The sequence below is a fragment of the Manacus candei genome, unplaced genomic scaffold, assembly GCF_025592945.1.
Source record: "Manacus candei isolate 608988 ecotype Guabito, Panama unplaced genomic scaffold, ASM2559294v1 h1tg000159l, whole genome shotgun sequence".
NCBI lineage: Eukaryota > Metazoa > Chordata > Aves > Passeriformes > Pipridae > Manacus > Manacus candei.
Window position 1 is genome coordinate 4,441,674 of NW_026138207.1, and position 23,902 is coordinate 4,465,575.

The 23,902-nt window shown below is 43.5% G+C and overlaps 1 protein-coding gene across 4 annotated transcripts in view; it reads right to left on the minus strand.

Annotated features, from left to right (window-relative positions):
• LIMS1 (LIM zinc finger domain containing 1) overlaps window positions 1–23,902 on the minus strand; it is a 70,669-nt gene that overhangs the window by 25,169 nt on the left and 21,598 nt on the right. Inside the window, exon 1 of one of the 4 annotated variants that reach the window (XM_051772780.1) lies at window positions 8,647–9,075. The exons of 2 other annotated variants lie outside the window; for them this stretch is intronic. In XM_051772780.1, coding sequence (XP_051628740.1) covers window positions 8,647–8,750 — 104 coding nt within the window. In that variant the 5' untranslated portion in view covers window positions 8,751–9,075. Of the gene's footprint in view, window positions 1–8,646; window positions 9,076–16,642; window positions 16,766–23,902 lie in introns of those variants that run through there. One more of the 4 variants, XM_051772783.1, reaches the window with a different exon arrangement.

Below are 23,902 nucleotides of genomic sequence, written 5' to 3' on the forward strand. Positions count from 1 at the left end.
TTTGGTTTTATTTTTCTCTTCCTACATTCACTACAGCATCACCAGGCTTTAAAAATCAGTAGAGGATGGCAGACAGCTGAGCCATCTTCAGTTAACACTGTAGAATTAAATAATGGCTCTAATATTCAACAGTCGAGAAAAAGCAGATGCCATTTATGTTCCTAAGATGAGTAATGTATCAACAAATAAAGCTAATACAAAATAGCATTGTTTTCCTACTTTATTATGATGTTCTTAACATTTAGGGTAATACAAACTGAAAGTCTTCATCTTGTACTTCATCTTGTACTTCATCTTGTACTGCCTGGTAGCAGGCCTGTCAAGCAGGAATGAATTTTAGCAGCAGTTCAAGCGAAGCAAGACTTCCGTGCATTTTGCTAAGGGAAGGTTTTGGTTACTATTACCAAGTTTTTTTACAGTAACGGTTTCCACCCTGTCATGGCATTAATTTAATGTCACCTCCACCCCTCCACTCCCCCGCTTGCTTTTCTCTCCCATTCAATTTTCCCAGAGGCTGGTGCGTGATAGGGAATATGATATACCCACTCAATCCTGTGCTCTCTAGCCCACATGTCTATGGAGCTATTTTTGAAATCAGTCCCGATGTCCAACTCAATTCCCTCTGGAGTGCCATGTTGCAACAGGACTTGCTTGTCAAGGCCCAAGATGGTATTCTGGGCAGTGATGTGAGGCACAGGCTGCATCTCCAGCCATCCAGTGGTAGTCTTCACCATTGTCGGCATGTAGCGCTTGCCTTGGTGGGTTTACAGCAGTGTGATGTAATCAATCTGCCAGGCCTTCCCATATTTGTATTTCGACCATTGTCCACAACACCACAGAGGCTTCACCTGCTTGGCCTGCTTGATTGCAGTGCATGTTTCAGTTATGGATAACCTGGGAGACAGTGTCCATGGTTAAGTCCACCCCTCAGTCACAAGCCCATCTGTATGTTGCATCTCTTCCCTGGTGACCTGAGGTGTCATGGGCCCACCAAACCAGAGATAATTCACTCTGTCTAGATCCACCTGAGACACTTCAATCTTGGCAGCTTGGTCCACCTGTCCGTTGTTGCAAAGTTCTTCAGTAGCCCAACTCTTGGGTACATGTGCATCTACATAACGGGCTTTTGCAGCCAATTTCTTTACCTCGGCAGTGACGTCTTGCCACAAATCAGCAGCCCAGGTGGGTTTCCCCCAGCACTGCCGATTTGGTCTTTTCCCATCGTTCCAGGCACCCCCACATGACTTCGTTCAGGCCACGATACCGTCAGTCTCCACTGGACTTACGCACTGGCCAAATAAGGCTATTAAAGGGTGAGTGAGTCTTGCTGACCACTCCCTGGCTCTCCAATTCCTGAATCATCTCAGGGATGGGAATCATGGAGTCTTGGTGTGATATCGTAGATGGTGCATTGTTGTGGTAGTGATTGGTACCTGTTATTCTTTGATCCTCAGCAGTCTCACAGCAGAAGGGTATTCTGAGAGACAGGCAAGGTATTCAGCTGTCTAATTTCCTCTGTCTCTATAGCAACTATCCCAAAAGCTCAGTTATGCCCTTTTGGGTCCTTGAAATACCCTCTCCTGAGGTAATCTATGCCAAGGATGCATGGGGCCTCTGGGCCAGTCACAATGGGTTGGTTTTGTCATTCATTCCCAGTCAAGCTCACTTCAGCTTCCAGTACAGTCAGCTGTTGGGATCCCCCTGTCACCATGTCTGTTAGCTTTGCATTTCCTAGAACAGCTCAAAGACCTCAGAAAAACAAAATGAAAAGAAAGGGAACCCAACCTTACAACCTTTAAACTTGTTCTTCCCGGTGCCTGCAAATTGGTAATTTTTACTAAGTGGTAATGCTGGAATAATTTAGCTTTTCTCTTCTGTGTGTAAATTCACTTCAGTGTGACAGACTGCATTCCAAGGACAGCTTAATTATAATGAAAAATAATGAGCAATCACAGCCCATTTTCTTTAGAGAACACCTCTGATTAGCCATCATCAGAACTCATGAAAATGAAAGCAAAAGAAACCTACAACTTACTTTTAGTCAGCTAATGTTGCAAATAAGAGCAATGAAAATCCTAATAGTTATAATCATTGAACCTTAAAAAATTTACTAAAATGATAGATTAAAGAGGAACAGTACTTTCTGCTTGGGTTGCTGTTACTCAAACAGCTGTCTCTAGTCATTTGGAGTCACAGGGAGGTGATAATCAGGGTGAGCAAGTCAAACAAAATTGCTTAGGAGTTGTTATGCAATGCAGGAGACAAGAGGTGAGAGAGAAGGCAAGCAAAAAAGGGTGTGTTCCTCGGGAGTTATTTTAACCCCTAGAGCAATGAAAAGTACAGCACAAATGAAAAGTAAAGCCTCTAGTCATTTGATTATCTCAAACTAAGGCTCAACACAAATTTAAAGTATCCCAATATTAAAATATAATCATGAAGCATATTTTTGCTGGCTGGATGTTACTATAATCAACAATTCCATGTTATATTTACATGGACAAATCCCTTCTTCAATTAAAGCAGTTCCCAGACATGCCAAAGTGTTTCTTAATCCAGAGTTCCCAAGCATCTGATTCAAATGAGTATTTGTAGCTCCCAGCTCTCCACTATTCCAGCAGAGTTTTTAACCAGAGCAAATGAAGAAACATAATTTTTTTGTCTTAACACTGATTTTCAAATTTTTTCTGCTTTAATAAATTAATGACTTTTTTTACTAATGTATGGAATAATTACTGCTTCACCTGCCGACACTGGCACTATGAGTAAGTGAAACATCTACTCACAGGAAGTGGCAATATAAATATTGACACTGGTGACTGTATTAAGAAATATTACCAACAGAAATCAAATCTAAGAATGTTTCCAGCTGCAGACAGATCTTTTCTTTCCTCCTTATCCTATTCTCAGTATCCTAAGGCATCTGAAATCTCAACAGGGTCCCTGGTTTACCAGACAGTCCCTGACCAGCATCTCCTTTCCTTCCTCCTAGGAAGAGCAGGACAGATGTATGGCTGGAAACAGCTGCACACCTTGTCTGTCTGCTACACATGGGGTTTCTGATGGCAGGCTGAGGAGATTTGTGACCTCACACAACTCCCAAATGCCGTATCTCATAAAGAAAGAGACACTCAGCCCTACCACATTGCTGATGGGGGGATTTTATTCATTTGTTTCTTCTTATACTCACCTACGAGCTTTGCTGTGCAGAGCCTATCCCCTAAGGCTCAGTGGGACAGAAGAATGTGCTTATGTATCTTGCTTCATCTGCAAGGGAGTCTTTGTGCATGAAATTTTGGGGCACATCCACATGCCTTCCAGCCTGGAGTCAATGTGCAAGGCAGGCGGGAGCCTGAACAGATCCAGCAGAAGATTGCCTGCACCTACTCACGCAGATGTACCCCCATCAGTTTCAGCAGCAGAGAGCACAGGGAATGCAGATACTTTAGACCTATTAATGTGGAAAACATCTACAGTGCTTTCTGCACAGGGGAATAGAGCAGTGAACTACCCAAGTAACTGACATCCACTGATGGAAGCTTGCCAATGATTATTTATTGTAAATGCTGATATTTACTGTTTGGTAAAAAACTTGAGACTCTTGTTTATATTTTTAATGGCCTTTGAATGCATATGGACTTAGAAAAAAGGGCTACAGACAACTGTTATCAAATTTATTTTAATTGTTAATTGTCAAAATAAAAACTGAAGAGAATTGCTGCTGCTTTTGCCAGTACTTTATGCTGAGCTTTGTGAATTAACAGTATCAATTTTTTCAGAGGAATCATTTTATTTTTACAAAGGCCATGGGATGAGAAGGGGAAAGAGCAAAAATAGCAAGCATACTGCTGCTGACTCCTAATGATTAATCATAAACGTATGTATACACTTTCCTTTGCATCCTGTTTGCATAGAAAAGCAAGAAAGAATAGATCAGCACACAGAATTTTTTACACACCGTTTCCAAAGATGAGGCAAGGCAAGATCTATCAGAGACGTCATCTTTTTCCCCCAAAATCTTTTCCTCCCAAAAGCTGGAAAAGAACAAGTCTTCCCCTCCGTTCTGAAAAGTAGATTTCTCAGGCTGCACTTAGTTCAGTGACTGCTGCATCTGTTGCAGACAGGGTGGAGAGGAAGGTGCCAGGCAACCCCCTGTACCTTGAACTCTGTGCCTGGGGAGCATCCTTCATAATTAAGGTCTATGAGCTGGTGAGTCCAGCTCAAGCAGGGGAAGAGAAGTCTGCATTCAGCATCCCTTTCTCAGTGGAGGTCTAAACCAAGAACATTTTTGTACTGTGCAAATTCAAGAAAAGGATGAGCTATCCAGACCACCTTTATATGGGGTTGGCAGGCTCCAGCTCTCTCCTCATCATCATGGCTGGGCTTTGTGAACGAAGATTTGGGGAGGGCTCTACCCACGTTTGTTACAAGCATGTTGGTGGCTAAAAAGGCCAATAGGAGATAGACACGTCCGGTTGCCAAAGGCACAGCAGAAAGACTCCTTAGGTGGTATATTCTGCAAGGCACAATTCTTTCTGCATTGTCTTTTCTCCTCAAGAGTGATCCTGCGTGCGTTCTCAAAGGCATCAGCAGTGTTATAGATGGTGTGTCTCCAGACCTCCTGATTGGAGGCCAGAGTAGACCAGTTATGTTGATCAATATGGCCAAGGTTGAGATGTTTCAGGGAGTCCTTGTATCTTCCAGTTCCCTATAAGGTCAGTAAAGCACCAGTTGTATCTACAGTACCAGATTAAAAGACTGACAGAGAGCTTATGGGGTTTGTTAAGTGATGAATGGAGTGGGTAGGTAGAGGTAGAAAGAGAAGCCAAATTTCCCATCCCCATTAATGTGCTTGTCCTGTCAGGACAAGGGCTGGGACTTCTCTCACTTCACCGCAGCCAATGGCATAACCTGGACATGGGTTATGCCAGGAGAAAGTGGGGTGGAGAGGACGAGAGGGACAACACACTCCATCCTAGGCTAGCTTACTAAAAGAGGGGGATGAGTCCTACCCTCCCACCCTGGTCCTGATCTTGGTTGAGTTTAGGGCTTGCTATTTACAGCTGTTGGTGGTTTCCCTTGAAATGTCCTCATTCTCCTGCACTGGATGGACTCTGGTAGTCCTTCCCAGCCCCCTCAGGTCCTCACTGCTGCCAGTGGGACAGCTCAGCTGCTTGGCCACCACATTGTACCACCTAAAACACTGAGGTACCTGGGGCAGATTCTGAGCTATCCCCAAGCCCCAGCCTGCAAACTGCAGCAGGGCAGCAAAAGCAATGCAATGCAATCACAGCAAGTGCATGGGCAAAAAGAGCAAACCCATGCACTAAAACAAGCTCTGCTGCTCGTAAATTGAGCCTCACAGATAGCTACAGCTGCCTGAGATGAGTTCCCCTCAAGATGACCTGGCACCTATTTGCTAGAGCAAGAGGTGTTTGGAGAGCCTCTGTTAAATTTCAACATTCACTTAGGAGCTTTTATTGTAAAGGGAAATCTGACAAGCTATAAAACTTAATGGAAAGAGCCAAATTATACTCCTGCAGTCTTTCCTGCAAAGAGACTGACTCATCATAAACTGAATAGCAGATCTGGAAGATGATGATGAGGGTCAAAGTTTGGGTGCAGCGACATCAGTGGACACAGATGCAGAAGCTAAAGCTCAGCATCCTGTTGCAGAGCCCAAAGCCCTTTGGCGCACAACCTATCAAGAAGCTGTATCAACACAGAAAATTATTTTTATACTGTAAAGACAATTGTTTCAAGAAATTTTGGCTTCTGGAAAATTAAATGTATGTGATAAATCTATGTTCTGGTGTACATTTAGGAGTTTCAGTACGTTGCTTCACAGTGCCCTAATCATTAGTAATCTCAGGTGTTTTAAGTACAAATGACACTGATGTTCCCAGGAAAGAGCAAAGGAGAATTTTGACACCAAGCCCCACCGAGCTGCTTTGCAGCACTGATAGTGCCAACATTTGGCTATGTCTCAGTTGCAGTTTGTGGGCAACACAAGTCCCCATCCCAAGGAGCAGCATCCAGTTCCTGCTGCCATGGCCAGACCCAGGAACTGCAACTACAGTGGTACTTGCAGCAGCAGAGTGAAGGCAGCCCAAGACACCCTGCAGCCAAGGAAAAGGGTGTAAGCAGCTGTCTGATGGGTTACGTACTGCTCTTTTTGCCTTACCAGAGCAACAGCCCAGAATGGATCCTAGGAAACCACCACCAAAGAAGACACGTACCCCAAAAAAGGCTGGAGAGAGAAATCTCATACCGTGGTAAGGTGTAAAAGGCTCTAAAATGAAAACTGGCAAATACCATGTATGACCTTAACAAAGGATGATTTAAATCTTATTTTTTTCCCCCAATACAGAAATTCTCACAGGGTATCCTGAGGAAATTGGCATCTCGAGTACATATTGGTTCAGGATTAGAAAAGTAGGGTACTTGAACCAAGAAAGCAGCTTTCAGTTAACTGTTGCTCAAGGGCTAATATTATTTAACACGTGGGTTAATATGTATGTAAAACAAAACACAAAGGCATTAGAACAAAGAACTGGAGAGAGACACTATGGGAGGGCATTGCAAAGCCATGGATGACAACCTATATGCAGTAGACATTGAAGAAACCTCGTGTATTCCTTGTGGACTTTAGATACCCTGAAAGTATTTGCTAAGGACAGGCATCTAAGTGTCACTGGGGAGAATACATGGAAAAAGCTAAAGGTTTCCAGTTTTAGAAAACTAACGAGCTTTTTCTCTTTGTTCCCAACAGCTCTTTGCCCTGTTGTTATGTCATTATTTTGTATTTATAATGCCATAACCTTTTGTCATGGAGAATGAAGTAAAACTGACAAATAAGGCTGCCTGGCAACACACTGAAATATCACAAAATGGATTAGGAAGGAGCAAGGTTTAGTTTAAATAAGAACCAGCTTAAGCTATTAGCAAATACAAGATAAGCTCTGTCTGTAGGTACATGTTGACCCCTGCTCTAGGAGCATCATCTGACCATGCTCTATTCACCCTCTTGTACCTCTAACACCCTGCCCTGAGTTGATTCACAAGTCCTCTGATTTGCTATTTCCTCCAGTTTGGATTTTATTTCTCTAGACTGATCCCTGTTTCACATATTTCTCATCTCTTAGGATGATCAGCTTAGGAGATCAAAACATCTAGACTTATACTGGTGCAGACAACCCACCCCTTCCTCCTATCCAGCCCAAAAATGATGTTATTCCCATCTTGGATGTGCATACTAATAACAGCAACACAACCACAGAGAGCTAGTACTCGTTTTTATGTATATGCTTTAAAAAGCAGCTTCTCCCCCCTTAATAGAGCTATTCTTCCTCATGGCTAGTTTTGTATAAAAGAAACTAAATATAAGGAAGTCAAGAATCTCTGTACATCTCTTACTCTATTTAGTCTGGTTAGTCTTTTATCTACAGTCATGTGAAAATAATACATACTCCTCATGGAAATCCATCTAGGAAATCAATTCCGAATTAATACTACAGATAGATACCAAGTACACATATAAAACCTGCAAGTTAACACGTTCCTAGAAGTGATCTGATATTTCTGGTATCTCATGGCAAATAATCTTAGTACGTTACAATCATGCATTTTGCCACAATAATTTTTAATTAGGGTGCTTAGTTATAACCAAAGGGCAAGTCTCTCAGATCTGAATTACCATTCTCCTGAAATTGCTCACTCAGTTAACAAAAACGCAATAACAAAAACTTTTTAACTTGTACAGCACTCCAAACTGATGCAGAACAACCACCAAGGAAAAATAATCTAAAAATACAATGAGACAGGCATTAGGAGATAGGAAGTACTTCCTCTCCACCGAGGCTTTTGTTAGCAGACACACAAGATTCCTTTTCTGAGGAGCTTGAAGTGGAAACAGATTGCTTTCACTCCAAGTGCACTTATAAAAACACCTTTGCATTTTTACTTTTTTTTGGGGTGTCTGCTCTTAGGTTACAAACAATTCTTTAATCTTCCTGCTCTAAACAGCGGCTCTTTGCAAATTCACTCTTACTCTTTTCAAAAGGTTCATAGCATCAGGAAGAAAATCCCAGACATTAAATGGCTTTCCGATTTTTGGTCACCCTTCCTGAGTAAGGTCAGGCTAAGTGGTCCTGCTGCATTCTTTTGTCTAAAGCCCTTTCCGCAACAAAGAACCCCCCATGAAGAAAGTCGGAGCCCAGCAGCCACCCCAGCTCCACAAGACCAGCCTGGCACAGGGACTACGCCAAGACTCCCAAGAAGCAGTACAACCCACAGCACCTGGCTGACCAAGAACTAGCTTCAAAGCAGACCAAGCAAAGTTGCCAGGCTCTGAAAAGTTTATTTACTTGCAATGTTAGCTGTCAGAAGGGATCCAGAAGCAAACACTGGCTAACATTTCCCCTTCACAGAGTCAGGGAAAGCTGTCATACCACTGCCAGTATGCACAAGGTCGCTGTATGGCTCCTGTTATCTCTCCTTCAAGGTTTTTCCTGTAGTGCTTCGGGACTGCTTCTCAAAGCATGTGTTTTGCAGTGACTTTCCAGAGCTGTGTTTGCATTTTGTTTGTTAAAACTACCGAAAAAAGCGGGCAGCAGAGAAGGGCTCAGTGCCCCAGCCATTCACACTCACCTGAGATTCTCTTCCTGTGACCCGGGCAGGGCACTATCGGGGCGATCCCGTCTCCTCCTGTACAGACCTGAATGTGACAACTCTTTCAGCTGCAAGGCCGTCATATTCCTCTACCTGAAGGGTTGTTGTTTTTTTTAAAGGTGGGGGGGTGTTTTGGCTTTGGGTTGGGTTTCTTTCCCCCCGCCTCTTCCAGATGTTGCTGCCGAGGAGTGTGGCTGCCAAGATGCCTGGAGAGAAGTGGCTGGGCGGTGTGTCGGCACACCTGCGCCCGCCGGAGCGACCAACCTCTGCAGGCAGGGCAGGCAGGCAGCCGCCGCTGAGCTTCCTGTTTCTCATAGGTACACACCCTCCCAAAGGGCACCACATTTCCTTTATCAGTGGATCACACCTAAGGGATGCCTGCGACAAGCTCACCCCCTTCCCTCCAGCTTTCCTCAAACTCTCCCTGCTCTGACAGGCATGACCCTGTCCTGTGCTGGGCAAAGCAGGCAGCTCTCCCAGAGCCTCGGCTCTCCCAGCGCCTCGGCAAGAAGCTACACATCTCCAGGACTGCAATGAGCTGTTAACTCTTTCCCGCTATAATTTATGACAAAAGGAAAGTCAATAGACTTATGAAAATTCCCAGTTACTCAAACACGTTGGCAAACTCTGTCGGGGAGGTTAAGGCAGAAAAGTGTGCCACAAAGTAACTTCAGTAACCAGCATTAAAATATTCTTTTGGAAACACAACAGCACCGTGCTTGTCAGAAATTCCTCTTTTCCACCCACCTCAGAAATAAGAAGAAAACCACAATGTAATTTTCTTTCTACTCTCAGCTATCAAAACACCACTGCTGCAACCATTTGTCACATCTCATAGTGATGGAGTGTCCCGTGTAATTATAAAACAGGAATGGAAGTGCTTAAGGTTTCCTGCAAGGCAGGAAGGTAGTTAGCAGGGAATTTTGCAAGCTCTGTGCCTCATCCTCACTTAGTAATTTTCTAATAATAAATAAAACGCTTCATTTCAGGAGGCTTCAAACAGCTTATTGCTTCTTGAAAAATTTTTACAATGTCTTTGACATTATGCTTGACATATATAAACAAAAACTTAATTCAGAGTGTTTTTTCAATGAGCTTGCATTTAATAAAAGCCAAGAAACCTAATAATTTGCAAGGACTGTTTTGACTAGGATAGGAAACAAGTTCTACGTGGTATGAATTACACAGTTCATTATTAAAGTGTTTATTTTGTAGCAGAATACGTGTAAGAGTATTTTTCAACTCCTGTAACAAAAAAAAAAAGTGTTACATAGGTAATACTGGGTATATCACTTGACACCAATTTTGTTAAGATTACCAGACCGAACACAAACACGGTAATTTATATAATACTATCAATGTGCTTCAGTCTAGAATGTCATCAACATACAATATTAAACATCACACAATGGAAAAATAACAGAAATTGTTTTGGAAAAGTAATCACATAACATGCCAAATAGATAATGGTTGCAAAAATTCGAAGTGATTTATATGATGTTAGAAGGTTGCGTGCACCGAACAAGAAGGATACATCTGAGCTCCTGTCTTCAGAAAATAAAAGGGAAAAATCACAGTATTTGCCTAAACATGCTGCATTCCAGTATTAAATGAAATATTTAAAATTGTTTCTCCATATGCAGTAGGATAAGCTTAAACCTAATTAAATGCCAATTCTCAGCAGTCAATTAATCAGTGATTCAATGAAAAGTTAACACTGTTATGAGTGGAGGTTAAGGACAGCACATGACATGCTCATGGCACAGCAGCTTTTATACACTACAGTTTATTTTCTGTTTTAAATATCTGTGTACCAATGATTTATCTTTGTCCAAATGATCTATTTTAGATAATAATAATCTAAAAAGTGATGACAGAGTAGATTTTTTTCTGTGAAAAAGCTCTTTGTAAGCTACTGAAATTGAACTCTTACCTACATGTGTGTTCATAGATTCTTATTCACTACAGTGAATAAGACTGTTCAGCAAATACTGAATACTTTTGTATTAAACACAACATAAGCCTATAAAAAATTAAAGGACAAAGCTTCACCCGCTTTGCTGCAGGTTGCATTAGTGTGAAGCACATCACATTAAAACTTACGTTTATTTGCATGAGCAAGCGCTGTGCTTGGACAGCCTATGGAACAACAGCTTTTACTCAAATGCCCTTGAAAACCAGAGCTGCTCCAAACTAGTATCAATTTACAACTAATAGCACCAGACAGAGTATGAAAATTGAAGGAATACAAGGAGTTCACAGACAAAAATGAGTTGTTATACAGATCAAATCCACTTCAATATAAAGGAGGGCAAGATGGTTAGGTTTTTAAAATAAGACCGGGGAGTCAGCTCCATAGCATTATTATTTCACGGGCTTCTCCAGCAAACTTCAACAGGGGTCTAAGATGATTTAGAAAATACTTTCTTGGAGGACTTGAGAACAAGCTAAAAGCTTTCTACAAGGAGAAATGCCCTGTGGGTTTGTCCACCAATACTCACAAGAGACAAGGTTTCAAATCTGAATTTACCCAAACAGTCAAATCTTAACTTCTGAGTATCAAATATAAGTTATAAGGGAGGTTTTTCTGAGAGATGCTGCAAAACACAAATGACATTTCTCCACTGAGTTGCTTAAAGACTGCCAGAAAACAACTTGGATGGACCTGGCTCTGCAGGAAGAACTTTCCCTGAGAGTGCCTCCTGCTCCCCACACCCCTTTTTACCTTCCAGGCCTGATCTGCTGTTTATAATTCCTTTTTTGAGAGATTACATTCTTCTCGCGTGGGACGGGGCCATTTGGACCTTTCACATTCCACCAGAATTTTTGAGGACTGGCCAAGTTACCACAGTTTTTCTTTTTACCAGTAACACGCAGCCTTCTTTTGTATGTCCTGTACTTTGAAAGTTTACTCTTCATTTTCCAGTGCGTGACTCTTCCCTCATGCAACTGACCTTCCTCATGACCACAGAAAAAGCTAAAGGTGGAACCAAGACGGAAGTATGTAGTCCTTCATTCATCACAAGCAAGAATGACTTTTTATTACATGGGACAATGCTCACAGTTGACTTTTCACTGCAGTCCTGCAGAGCATTTATCTTGATATACCAGGCCTGCAGCACTCCTTATATTTCTGTGAAAGTACTGCTGTTCTGGTGACTGTAGGTATTCAGCAGAATTTTCCAATTTAAAAACCTTTTAAGATGGACAAGTTATGTCTGGTTACTTTATGCTATGTTCAAAAGGATGTGAACAGTAATTCATGATGTTGGAAAACATGTAGCTGAATCGAGGAATAACAAAAATACTGCCAAGTACTTCAAATTCAATACATTTCTTCATGAGCCTGTATTACAGAGAATGCACATTAACTATGTTAACCAGAAAAGACGAAGTTTTAGGTCTCTCATTCCACACAGAAAACTCTTTATCAATGTGTTTGATCTTTTATTTGCTCTAGTGCACTGGTTTTTTTTCTGGTGGTTCTTGGTTTTATTTTTTTTTCAAACTTTGAAGAAACTTCCAAATTTCAATGAAATTTAGTTGAAGATTTTCAAAGCGATAGAAAAAACTGTTGTCAGGACAGCATAAACAGGCAAAAAAATAATCAGAAGAGTGTTAAAAGAAAAATATAGGAATGCCTGTAGGGCGCACACAGTTCAAAGGTGGCTGCATGTTAAAAGGGGAGGATGTTCCTCCATCCCCTCATTGCTAAGCCAGCTTATCACTGGAATGAGTTTCCAGATGAATGAGTCCAAGAGTGATGGTTTTCTACTATTTTTCACAAGGTTTGGAAGAAAAGCACACTTTAAAGTGAAGGAAAAGGTTTGTACATCAGTGAAAGACTCACTGGAGCACGTGAAGGAAGGTGGCAATAACTGTTCTAGCAGTTTTGCAAGAACCCCTGAAGCACCCAGCTGATGCACCGGTGCAAATGAAGCTTCGTGCCTCTCTGAAGTAATCTGTGAGGTGAGACCCTGCAGGTTGGTTTGGGTGTCAAGGAATAGCATACTGTACCATGGGCTCCTGTTAGGGTAGGCAGTGATAAAATGAAATGCCCGAAGAGAATATCAAGCCACAAATCTAAGGACATACACCTTGAAACTAAAATTTCTAAACTTCATGAGAGACTTAATTGTTGATTCAAAGAGTTAAATAATTAACTAATTACATGTTTTCTTCCTTGTCTAATGTGACTCCAACATCTGTTTTGATGTTTCTTGCTTGGTTCCACTTAGTGACTGATCAACCCTGAAGCATGCATATTTAATTTCTGGACTAGTAATGAGGCACTGAACTAAATTGTGGACACTACAAAGCAGATCTTTGCATTTATGTCCATGATCCAGCTGACCAAGCACGTTTGTTGCAATTTAACAGCAGTTGCTAGTTTTTGCTAAATCTCTTCTATGGATGGCTGTCCCTGCCATACAATGTAGAATAAAAAACTACATGACCGTTGCAGCCTGGTCTAATGGAAGGTGTCCCTGCCCATGGTGTGGGGGTTGCAACTAGATGATCTCTAAGATCCCTTCCAACCAAACCATTTTATGATTCTGTTGTGTGCTCAACACTCTCCAGAGCAGTGATGCACTCAACCCACTGAAGTCTTTTGGGATTCGAGAGGGTAAAGCAAAGGCAGGGGGGCTGTTACGGTAAGCATGGGGATCCTTTCTCAACCTGTCAGTACCAAAAACATCTCCACCTTCACTGCTGATGGCCCACAAGGTTTCAGTGAAGCGAGGCAGAGATCCCTCCTTTTACTCCAACTATCCTATTCCAATGACAACAAAAAAACATAAAAGAAAATATGAGAATATATTCTGTCTGCCTGAACGTGAAGCTAGGTCCTTTACCTTCTTTCTCCAAGCTCTCTGGATGTGCTACCCCATGAATTCCTAAATTCAACAGAAAAAAAACCCTGCAAAAAGGCACACTTCTCCAGCAAGCACAAACCTACTTTGTCTGAGCTTTACAATACCTCCCTCTACTGGGAAAATGCTGCCTTTTTTCTCTGTGCCAGTATTTCTCTCTACAGTCGGTAGGAGGTACAGATTAACCCACATATGCTTTAATAATTCAGACCGGGACCAAACTGAGAGCTGAGAGGAATGACAGACCAGCGGCTGAAGATGCAGGTTAGCATTACAGCTAGCAATTTACACTGTTAATCAGTGGATGATCCGTGCATGAGTAGGTGTGTAAAGAAGAAACCATATGACACAGCATGAATTAGTTTTGTCCTGCCATTTTTGCCTCTTTAAAAAAAGTTATAAACAAGCTGGCAAGCAGTTGAAGCTTTAAGATGGGTGCAGCTACTCATATTGACCCTGTATTCCATAGGCTAACAAACTCAAAAAGAGAAAGAAAAGAAACCACACCAAAAAGAGGAGGAAGGGATATCCAATAAATTCACCATTTATATTTATTGTCATAGCCTAGAGCATGTGGAAAAACACAAGCAATTACTGATCTGCACTTTCTAGATCCAGGACCTTCCATTCCATTACTGTCTTGGAATTAAAAGCCTCTTCCCAACAGATTTTCAAACTCAGTCAGAAATACACCTTTCACACTTAAGCACCCCTGTTTATGATGCCTGAAGATCCTAAGCCTGAAAAAAGAAGACTTAAAAGTCTTATCTTTAAACAAGTTGACTTCTACTTGCATTCTACTACTGTAGATATTGTCCGGAAGGTTTACTTTATTCTGCTGTGGTGGGATAAAACGTCTTTAGACATGAGGACAAGCCCCAGGTGCTGGGGCTTCTACTTTTCACAGTAGAGGTTTCCTAGTAGATACTACAAAAGACTGAAGAAGCCTCCAAGTTGAAAACAAAACAAAAACCCCAAAATAACTCCCAAATCAAACAAAACAACAACAATCTCCAAACAGACAAACAAACAAACAAGACAGAAGAACTTAAAAATGGGTGGCAAATGAAGGAAATTGCCTAGGGAGCTGCTGCCTCAGATATCCCAAGGAATTACCTGCTCTGATGGCCAGGTTTGTGCCCTGAAAGCCAGTAAGCCCTTCCAGGGGTGCAGAAAGGTAAACTAAGCCATTTCAGATGGGCAATTGCTGAGACTTGGTATGGCTGGAGAGCTAGTGGGAGATCTCAAAACAGGTCCCAAACTGACTTTACCCTTTCAGTGAAGGAATAGGAGTATTAGGCAATCTTAATTTTTCTCCAAAACATCACTCATCAGGATTAAAAAAATGCAAACAAAACTACAGCAGCCTATGAACTGCTTTCACTGTTGACTGCCCAGCAATTATTCTCCTGGCCCCTTTGTTTTCCATCTCATGAATAATTTTCAAATGATTAATGCTACATTACAAGCAGAGAAAGAAAAGCTTCTCATCAAGGTTTTGTGTTCCTTACACTGAAATGACATTAGACTGCCAAGGAAAAAATACAGTACATTCCCTCTGAGAAGGACAAAAGAGGCGCTGGTGACGCTGGAAATGTGCACATGCTTGAATGCACCACCACCTCCTGGCACACAACCAAATACAATCATCAAAGTAGTATGTGACACTACTTTATGGCTTCAAGTGCTGCCGTTTTAGAAGGACAATCCAACCCTGAGCTCCAGAGCCTTTGAATGCTGATGGTTATAAGAGTGATGAGCCGAATGGCAAGGAATGGTCAATTTAGCAGCCCAGAAGAAGCAACGACCCCAGCCACATGCCTGTGAACACACCATACAACCACCTCACACAGTCTCTACTGCCCAAAAAAACAAGGCAGGGAAAACACAGAGGAAAGGGGAGGAGGCAGCGGGAGCACAGAGAAAACACTTGGGATAGCATAGGAGGTCATACATACTGAAAATTGGTCCTACACTCTGACCAGCATTTCCAAGAAAGGTAGAAAACAGTGATTATCATCTCTAAAAGCTCTGAAACCTGCAGTATGATGATGGTTTCTAGCATAAGAACTAATGTACTCCCTAAACCAAAGTATAAAAGGTAGATCACATATCTACAAAAAATAAAGCTGAATACATGTACACACTTAAAAATCACAAGCAAGGTTCAGTTTTTAGTGACTCAAACAAATCTTAATTTTTAAATATATACACTTTGGTTTCAAAATTATTAGAACTTGCAATCTGTATCCAAGCAGAAAAATCCATACTGAGAAAAAATTCACAATACAAAAGAAATGAAAGTAATTAATCCTAGACATTCAGGATAATGTAAAACGGAAATGCCGCTCTCCCTTCCCTTAATGAAGTAAAAATTATTTTTAGATTCAGCATAAAACATAAAAATATGATTTATTATGGATTTTTCATAATATTTTAAAGCACACGAAAAACACACTTAAAATTCCTAAATTAGAGCAAAGCCTTAAACCAAAAAAGCACAGTTACCCTACCGTACAAGCCTTGTTTTGCTGGAAAAGTGTCTGATTTCTGAACATAAAGACTCCCTCAAACCATATGAGAAGTGATACAATTTCTGTATCAGTGCGACAAATCTATTCCTTCCACTGGAATTACAGTTTTAGGTTCAGCTACTCCGTCACAGTGTCCTCTTCCTTAGTCACTGCCAGTTAACTCATTGCTCAAAGAAAACCCATCAGCAATGGGATCTTCAAACAGACCACAAATGCTCTGTTCTGGGTGGGGACAAAATAGTGTCCCTAAAAACACTCATGATGAGCAAGGGATAATAAACTACTGGGAATACTAGGATACCTCTGTGCATTTCAAGAACAACAGAGGACTTTGCTCAAAGCTCTGTTACCATGCCGCTTGCTTTCAGGAGTAACAAAACCCATCAAGCAAAACTATTATCTGTCCTCTTCCTAAATCCATTTATCACCATTCCCATGCACAGCTCCTACTCCCAAGAATTTCTCTGCAAATGACTAAAAGACCATACAATTCATAGCCAGGCTGTAGGTTTGGGAGGCAGATGCCACAGCCAGATCCTCAGCCCAAGCGACCCCGTGGACACTTACTGGCAGCCTGTAGCCTCGCTGGCAGCAGGTTCTCAATGAGCAGCCTTTCCTATAGATAGCTTTACGTCAAATACCCACTGTTTGCATGTTCTCCCTGTGGTTACTACTGGCAGTTGTGATAAAATTAAAAAAATAAATTGAAGTGACTCAGTAAACCACTTCCTTCTTTCACCCTGTCACCCAACTTAAAACTGAAAAGAAGAGGATAAATGTATCAAAATTCACAGTTCGGCTCCACAAATTGTGTCACGCCAATTCTCCATCTCAAAAACAAAAAAGATAGAGAAGAAAGCAAATCTTCCACCTCACAGAAAAGGGTACAGCTTTAGTTATACCACCAGTGTATGGTACAGAAGTACAAAATCTGGAGAGGGAACAGTGGGACAGGGTTCCAGGTCCCTATATAAAAGGGCAACCCCTGGAATCACCAAGAAGTGAACAGTCACCCAGGTCCACCTCACTCCATCACAAGCACCTCTGTCAATACTAAGGGGAAGGGCAAGACCCTGTCTCCTCACCTTCCCACCTAATGAGAAACAGGAATACCCTCTGATTTTCTTCTTTTCTGAGATGACAGAAAATAGTTTCACACACCATCTCCTGGGAGACCTTTGCCATCTCTGACAACCTCAGCTGAGGACAAGGACTAACTGGGAACAGAAAATAACCATCACCTCCTAGGGCAGGTCAGGGTCAGCAGATTGCACAGCCAAACAAGAGTTAAGCTGTGTCTCTTGTAAGGACAGAGGCTCAAACTAAGTTTTCTTAAAGCAGTCTGAATTCCTGGCACGACTCAAAGGTCCTCTGCAATCCTTTGCAGGTTAAAGAGGCAATATCCTCAGGATCAAAAATGTTCCACCGCCACTTGCTACACAGAGTTGTAACAAGTGGAGCCTGAAACCTTGCTCACCATCTGTGACAAAGAAAGGAGGCCACAACCTGATTTCTGCTGGGGCCATCACGGTATGCCTCCAGGAAGATCTTGTCCCCAGCTCTGTTTGTACAGCAGCACAGCTTCAGGCTTCAGTCCTAGCAGTTAAAGTTTCTGATGGTGGAAGTGTGACTGCCAGAGTGCCTCCTGAACGGACAGACAGGAAAGTTTCCTAAAGACTTGCTTTCACCATATACAAAAAATAATGCTATGCTGTAGCAACAGAGCCTCATTTTGCTTTCCCTTCATGTCTATCTACATCCTGTTTCTTGCTCCTATTTCTGTCTTCAGGCCACTTAACATTATCGCCAACCCTTTTCTGTGAACAAATTAACAATGCAAATTATCTTTCCAGGCTGCTGTTTCCCATACCACCACATAGTGCTTCCTCATTGGAACTTCTTATCTATTCCTGCAAAGGCCCTTCAAGTACAAAAGCAGCTGCAAAGTTTTGTTAAACTTATCACTGGACAGTTACTATCCTAGGAGAAAGAATGCACTACAGCTTTTTCTCTCAAAATAATGTGGCAAATGTCAAGGTAAGAGGATTTTGTTCTCGAGGATGAAGAAAATCACAACAAACCAGTTGTACAGAATAAGAGGCCTCAGTTACTACTGCAACGCACTGTTATTTCACATATTATTCCTATTCCAGCAGTTCCTCTTCTATAGGAAGGCAAGGACAGTTTGTTGATTCACGATAAGGGCAAAAGCTGCAACACTTCATGGAGAATGTGAATAAGCATCTGTTAAAAGGGAACTAGGAGAACAAGTATTAACTCCTCAATTAACACTTTAAAGTGTTAAAAACCACGTTTGACTAATTCATTAGCAGTTTGGCCTGGCTATGCCACTTTTTTCAGTTTTTTGAGTTTTGTTCACTTTGCAATTGTTGGCTATACTGTATCACCAACCATTATCCAAAAGGGCTATGCTAAAAGAAAACTTGTTAAGAAAGTTATTGCCAGTGAGAGCAGGGCAAGGCCAGCCTCACAGAGACAACACTAATAAGCAGTGCCAGAACACTGTGGTCTGTGGTTGCCCAGACCACGTGTTAGAGGAAGTGCAGGGCAGAGTCACAGGAACAGCTCTAGACAAAGTCACACGGTCCAGCCAAGCCCATCAGCTGGGTCCTCACACCAGGGTCCTGCAGCTGTGGCTCTGCAGTGACAATGAAGGTCCTGAGGTAACAGAGTGAGGGATGGACCTGGGCTAAGCATGAAATTAGACCAAAAAGTTGTTCTACAAGCAAAAGTTGACTACAGGAGGGAAGCATTAGTTCAGACCCACATTTCAATGGACACACAGTATTTTTCTTTGCTCCTCTAGCAGGCCACCATGAACCAGAACAGCAAAACACAGGCAGAGGCAAACAGCCAGAGCTGCTCCAGGATGCTTAGCATTGCAGTTCCTCATCAAATCTGTGTCCTCTCTGCTTTGGGCAATGAGGGTAACCCTCTGCAAGGAGACCCTGGATGTGCATGCATTGCCAGGAGCTGACCAAGAAGCCAGACAGTCACACCCTGCAGCTGCCTGCCTCGTCACCCCCTGAAATCACCAACCCTGAAGCAAAATAAGCAGAAGGAAACATGTACTCATGCCTCAGCTGTTCCAGTTGGCTGAGGGCGTTTACAGGAGATGGCTGAACTGATCTAGGAGCTCACTAACAAGTCGAGTTCCTTTTTTCTCCTTCTGCTGCTCTTCCTTCCCCCTCCCTACACACTTGTTCCTCCCTCACCTCCACCCCAACCACAAGGAGCAGCACCCTCCTTTAGCCCATCTCTTGCTCTCCCAAGAGCCCGCTACCAGCCTCTCCAAGGCGCCAAACCAAGAGAAGACTGGGTGGGGAGGGAGGGATGTTAGTGTAAGCAGCTGCTGCAGGGTCAAGGACCAATGGGCACCATACCCAGCACAAAGGAGCAAGATAAAGGAAGCATCCGTCCATCTCAGCAAAGAGTGAGATGTTCCCTCAGTGTGGGCCCCTCAATCTGTTGTGGATGCCCCATCCCTGGAAGTGTTCAAGGCTAGGTTGCATAGTGCTTTGAGTAACCTGGTCTAATGGAAAGTATCCCTGCCCATGGGAACTAGATGGTCTTTAAGGTCCCTCTCAACCCAAAACATTCTGTGATCCTGTGCACTGGCATAGGGTGGCATAGGGTGGCATAGGGCATGTTCCCTGGCAGACAAATCGCTCCTTCCAGATGTGCGGGGAACCCTGAGAGTTGGGGAGGAGGGAGGGCAGCGGGATGGTGGTGGGGGGCAGCCGGCCACGGTCACGGGTACACTGGAACTGGGGATCTTTGTGAAAACTATATTTATATCCGTAGTTGTATCCCTGCCCGACAGCCGGAGGGCACCGACCTGCAGGAGGACCCCCGCCTGCAGCCGCCCGCCGCCCCAGGGCCGTGCCCGGCACCATGCCGTGGGCTGCCCGGCACCATGCCGTGGGCTGCCCGGCACCATGCCGTGGGCTGCCCGGCACCATGCCGTGGGCTGCCCGGCACCATGCCGTGGGCTGCCCGGCCCGGCCCCGCTCCCATCGGCAGGAGGAGCCGGAGAGCCGCGGTCCGACCCGAGCAGGCGCCTCTCCACAACACCCTCCCGCAGCGGGCTCTGCCTCCCCGCAGCGCCTCCCGCCTGGCCCGGTCCTGCCCTTCCCGCCGCCACCCGCCCCTCATGGCCAGGCTGAAAAGGCGAAGCATGTTCAAAACAAGGAAAGGGGGGGGAAAAGCCAAAAAAGCCCCTGGAAGTCCCCTTGCAGTCCTTCCTTTCAGTGTCATCACGGCTGCCGTTCAGAACATCTGACCCCAGGCCATCAAAGGCTAACAGCAAATTGACTTAAAGCCGGACCTCCGAGCCAGCCTGACTCAGGTTCAGGCAAAAAAAATCACCACTGCAGCCGTTCAAGTAAGAAATTTTTCACTATGATGGAGGTGAAACACTGGAACAGGTTGCCCAGAGAGGTGGTAGATGCCCTATACCTGGAAATATTCAAGGTCACAGTGGACAGAGCTCTGAGCAACCTGACGGAGTTGATGTCCCTGCTCATTACAGGGGGGTTGGACTAGATGGCCTCTAAAGGTCCTTTCCAACCCAAACCATTCTATGATTCTGTGAAATGGCACCAAAAAAGTAATCTCCTGCTCTCAACTGACAAGAGGACAGTCAGTCATTTCTCTTCTCTTGAACTCACGATGCAATATTTAAATACAGCTTTTGACTGCTACACCTGAGACAGTCCTGGAGCAATGCCCTGGGATGAACCATGCTGCTCGGCTGAGGGTCCCTCACCAAGAAGCGATGGGAAACACCAATTTCAACACTAAGCCCACTCTCCTTACTGATTGTCCTCTCCTGGGTCCAGCAGCACACTAACTGGAGCAGGAGCAGGCTGCAGGGACCCAAGTGTCAGGCACAAGCAGATGGCACACCCAGCGCTGCAGGACTGGAGTCACAGCAGTTGATCGGAGGAAGTATTTGATGTTGGGAGCTGTCAAAAGCTTCCTCTCCTCTAACATGCTTAGGAATAACAGGATAAAGGCTTGACCTTTCCACAGGAGTACTACTGTAAGAAGTAAAAGCGGCATTTCTCTTCTTCACTAGTTAAACAATAGAATTTGGTCCAAAACCAATAAACACTACTCACTGGTTACTTCATGAATCCCAAACACATTAATGTTCATCTACTTTGAGTCTGCCTGTGGTCCTTGTCACTGTTATTTCATCTGGAGAGTCCAAAGCCACACGGACCAGATCCTAACCCCAGGACCTCCATAGCCAGAGGAAGACAAACAAGAGGACTACATATTGCCCATAACAGCTGGAAGGGTCCATGAAGGCTGCATGCTGACATGCACACACCCTGCTGCACAGCTAGCACAACTGTGGGCACTTCTCATGCCAAACTGACACAAACTCATCAAAGATACGTCAGAGCATGGGTCCCATTTCAGGACCTCTGACTTCATCTGCCTATCCTGCTGTACCCATCTCCTTTCTGGTAGAAGAGCTCACGCAAAGTGGAAATGCTTTGGAGAAAAAAATTATTCTAATTCCTGTGGAGGGCTATCATATTCCTCCTATTTCACTTACAGAGACTACAGATGCACTAAGTCACCACCAAAATAGATTTGCTATCCATGGATACAACTCTGTTCCTAGATTTCAGTAAAGCAGCATATACCAGCCGATGGCTTCTGCACACTTTCCAATCTTCAAGTGCTTTGTTGCTTTAACAACGCCTCTTTGTTATCCTCCTCTGGCAGGACAACAGCTCTCAGGCTTCTTCAGTAATGAATACACAGTCTCTTCAAAATAATCTAGGTCGACCTTTCTTTATATTTTGCACACAGCATTTCCAAAATAAGATCTGTTTTAATCTGCATGCACATTATAAGACACCATATAAATGCATCCTCCAAATGGCCCAGCCCACAGCCATTTGAATTCTCCTTCCTGAGTACAACTCCTCACACTTCTCTTCATGAAATTTCAACTTCTTGATCATGGAGCCTCTCTCCAGTTTGCCAAGATCATTTTTAATTCATCTCCTGTACCTCTAGATGTTCCTCCAAGTTAAGGACACCCACAAACTTCATAAGCCAACTTTGAGCTGCAGCATCCAGGTCACTAATCAAGTTAATGAATACAAGTGGGAGAGGACGGAACTCCTGCAAGGTGCTGTCAGGCAGGTCCTGGTAGGGGGAAGTCCTATTGGTGGCTCTGTGTCAAAACAAGAATTTCTGCCCAAATGCTTTTTTTCAAGCAGTTGCACACCTCCCTTTGGCAATTTTACCTAGACTGTCATTTCCACACCGCTATGTGCTTCTCTTGAACAAGGTCAACAGCAGTGAAAGTAAGCACTGAGTCCAAACCAATACAACCTTCCAAAGGGATGATGAGGGAACAGGAAGAGCTATTAGCAGCGCTTCTGTGACTGGTCTAAGACAGCAACAAACCAGTGGCAAGAGTGGATGGGTGGATATATAGAGGAAGAGAATTTGCAAAGCTTGTGCTCAACAAAGTTAATCACCATGATTCTAACTCTAATGCCTCTTTCTCTTGTTTCCTTATGAAATTTTGTGCAAGATAGCATCAGCAGATACAACTCATTTATTCCCTGCTTTCTGTCTATGAGGCATGCTTATCTGCCAGAGCTGGAAAATTGACTGCTTTGAAACAATCTGTTCTCAGAAATCCATGTGGCTTTTCTAATGCTGTATTATTCAATAAACACTTGTATATTGACTGTTAGTTGCATTCATGCCTTGCTAGGGTTCAAAGTTAAGCTGACTGAGCATTAATTCTCCAGCAGCCTATTTTTGCCACCATTTTCAAATATAAAACTGTGGTCACTCTTCTGCATGTCTTCTGGGGCCTCTTACACAAGCTCTGAAAAACCATCCCTAATAGGCATCACAGCAGTCTCCGACCCATTCAGTACTACTGCTGGCACCACGTGCATAGTATTAAGCCCAAATATTACAGAAACTCTATTGCACTGTTTGACATTAATGTTAACAAAAACATTCTTCCTCAACATTATCAACGCATATTATTATCTTTAAGGATTAAACAGGAACAGTGACAGCCAGAGGAAAATAAACAACATGAAAACAGGAAGGTTATGCCTGTGGAGTGGTACAAAAGGACCAAAAAGACAAATCTCTTGTGAGAAATTCTTTACACATTTCAGCCTGGACCTGGCTCCATTCACCTCCAGGGTTTCATTAATGTTCTCCCTTGTCCCTGGGGTTATGTGAAAGAGGAAATGAGATAAAGTCCAATCCGTTCAAAGTGCTCCAGCCCTTTGAACAGCACTCAGCACTCACACTCTGACTAACACCATCGGTAGCTGCTTTCCTCTCAAACTCACTGGCAGGGGCCCAGGGATCTCCCTCCCAGGCATGCTGCCATCAACCCTGGGCCAGCTGGCTGCTGCTGGCTGCCCTACCTCCCTCCTGTCTCACCTCTCTTCCTTTTGCCGCTCGCCATTTCATCCATCAGGAGTCAGGGATATAATTAATTTCTTTCCCCCTCTTGTCCCAGTGATACCAAATAACTTGTGCTTCAGAGTCTCACCAGAGCACTTCAGGGCTTGTCCCGCTCCCCAGCCTTCGCAAGATGACGGCAGTGCCTCAGCTCGTGAAGGAAGCCCAGGCACCCACGGCATCAGTGGACATTAACTTTGTCTTTAAATCTCAGAGCCGACTCAGGATTCTCTGGATGAAGGATCAGCCAAGGTAACGCCTGTCTGGACTTGCCCACCTGGTCAGGGCTGGACCACAGAGCAGAAGGGAGAGTTGGGGCACAAATGCCTGCCCCAACCT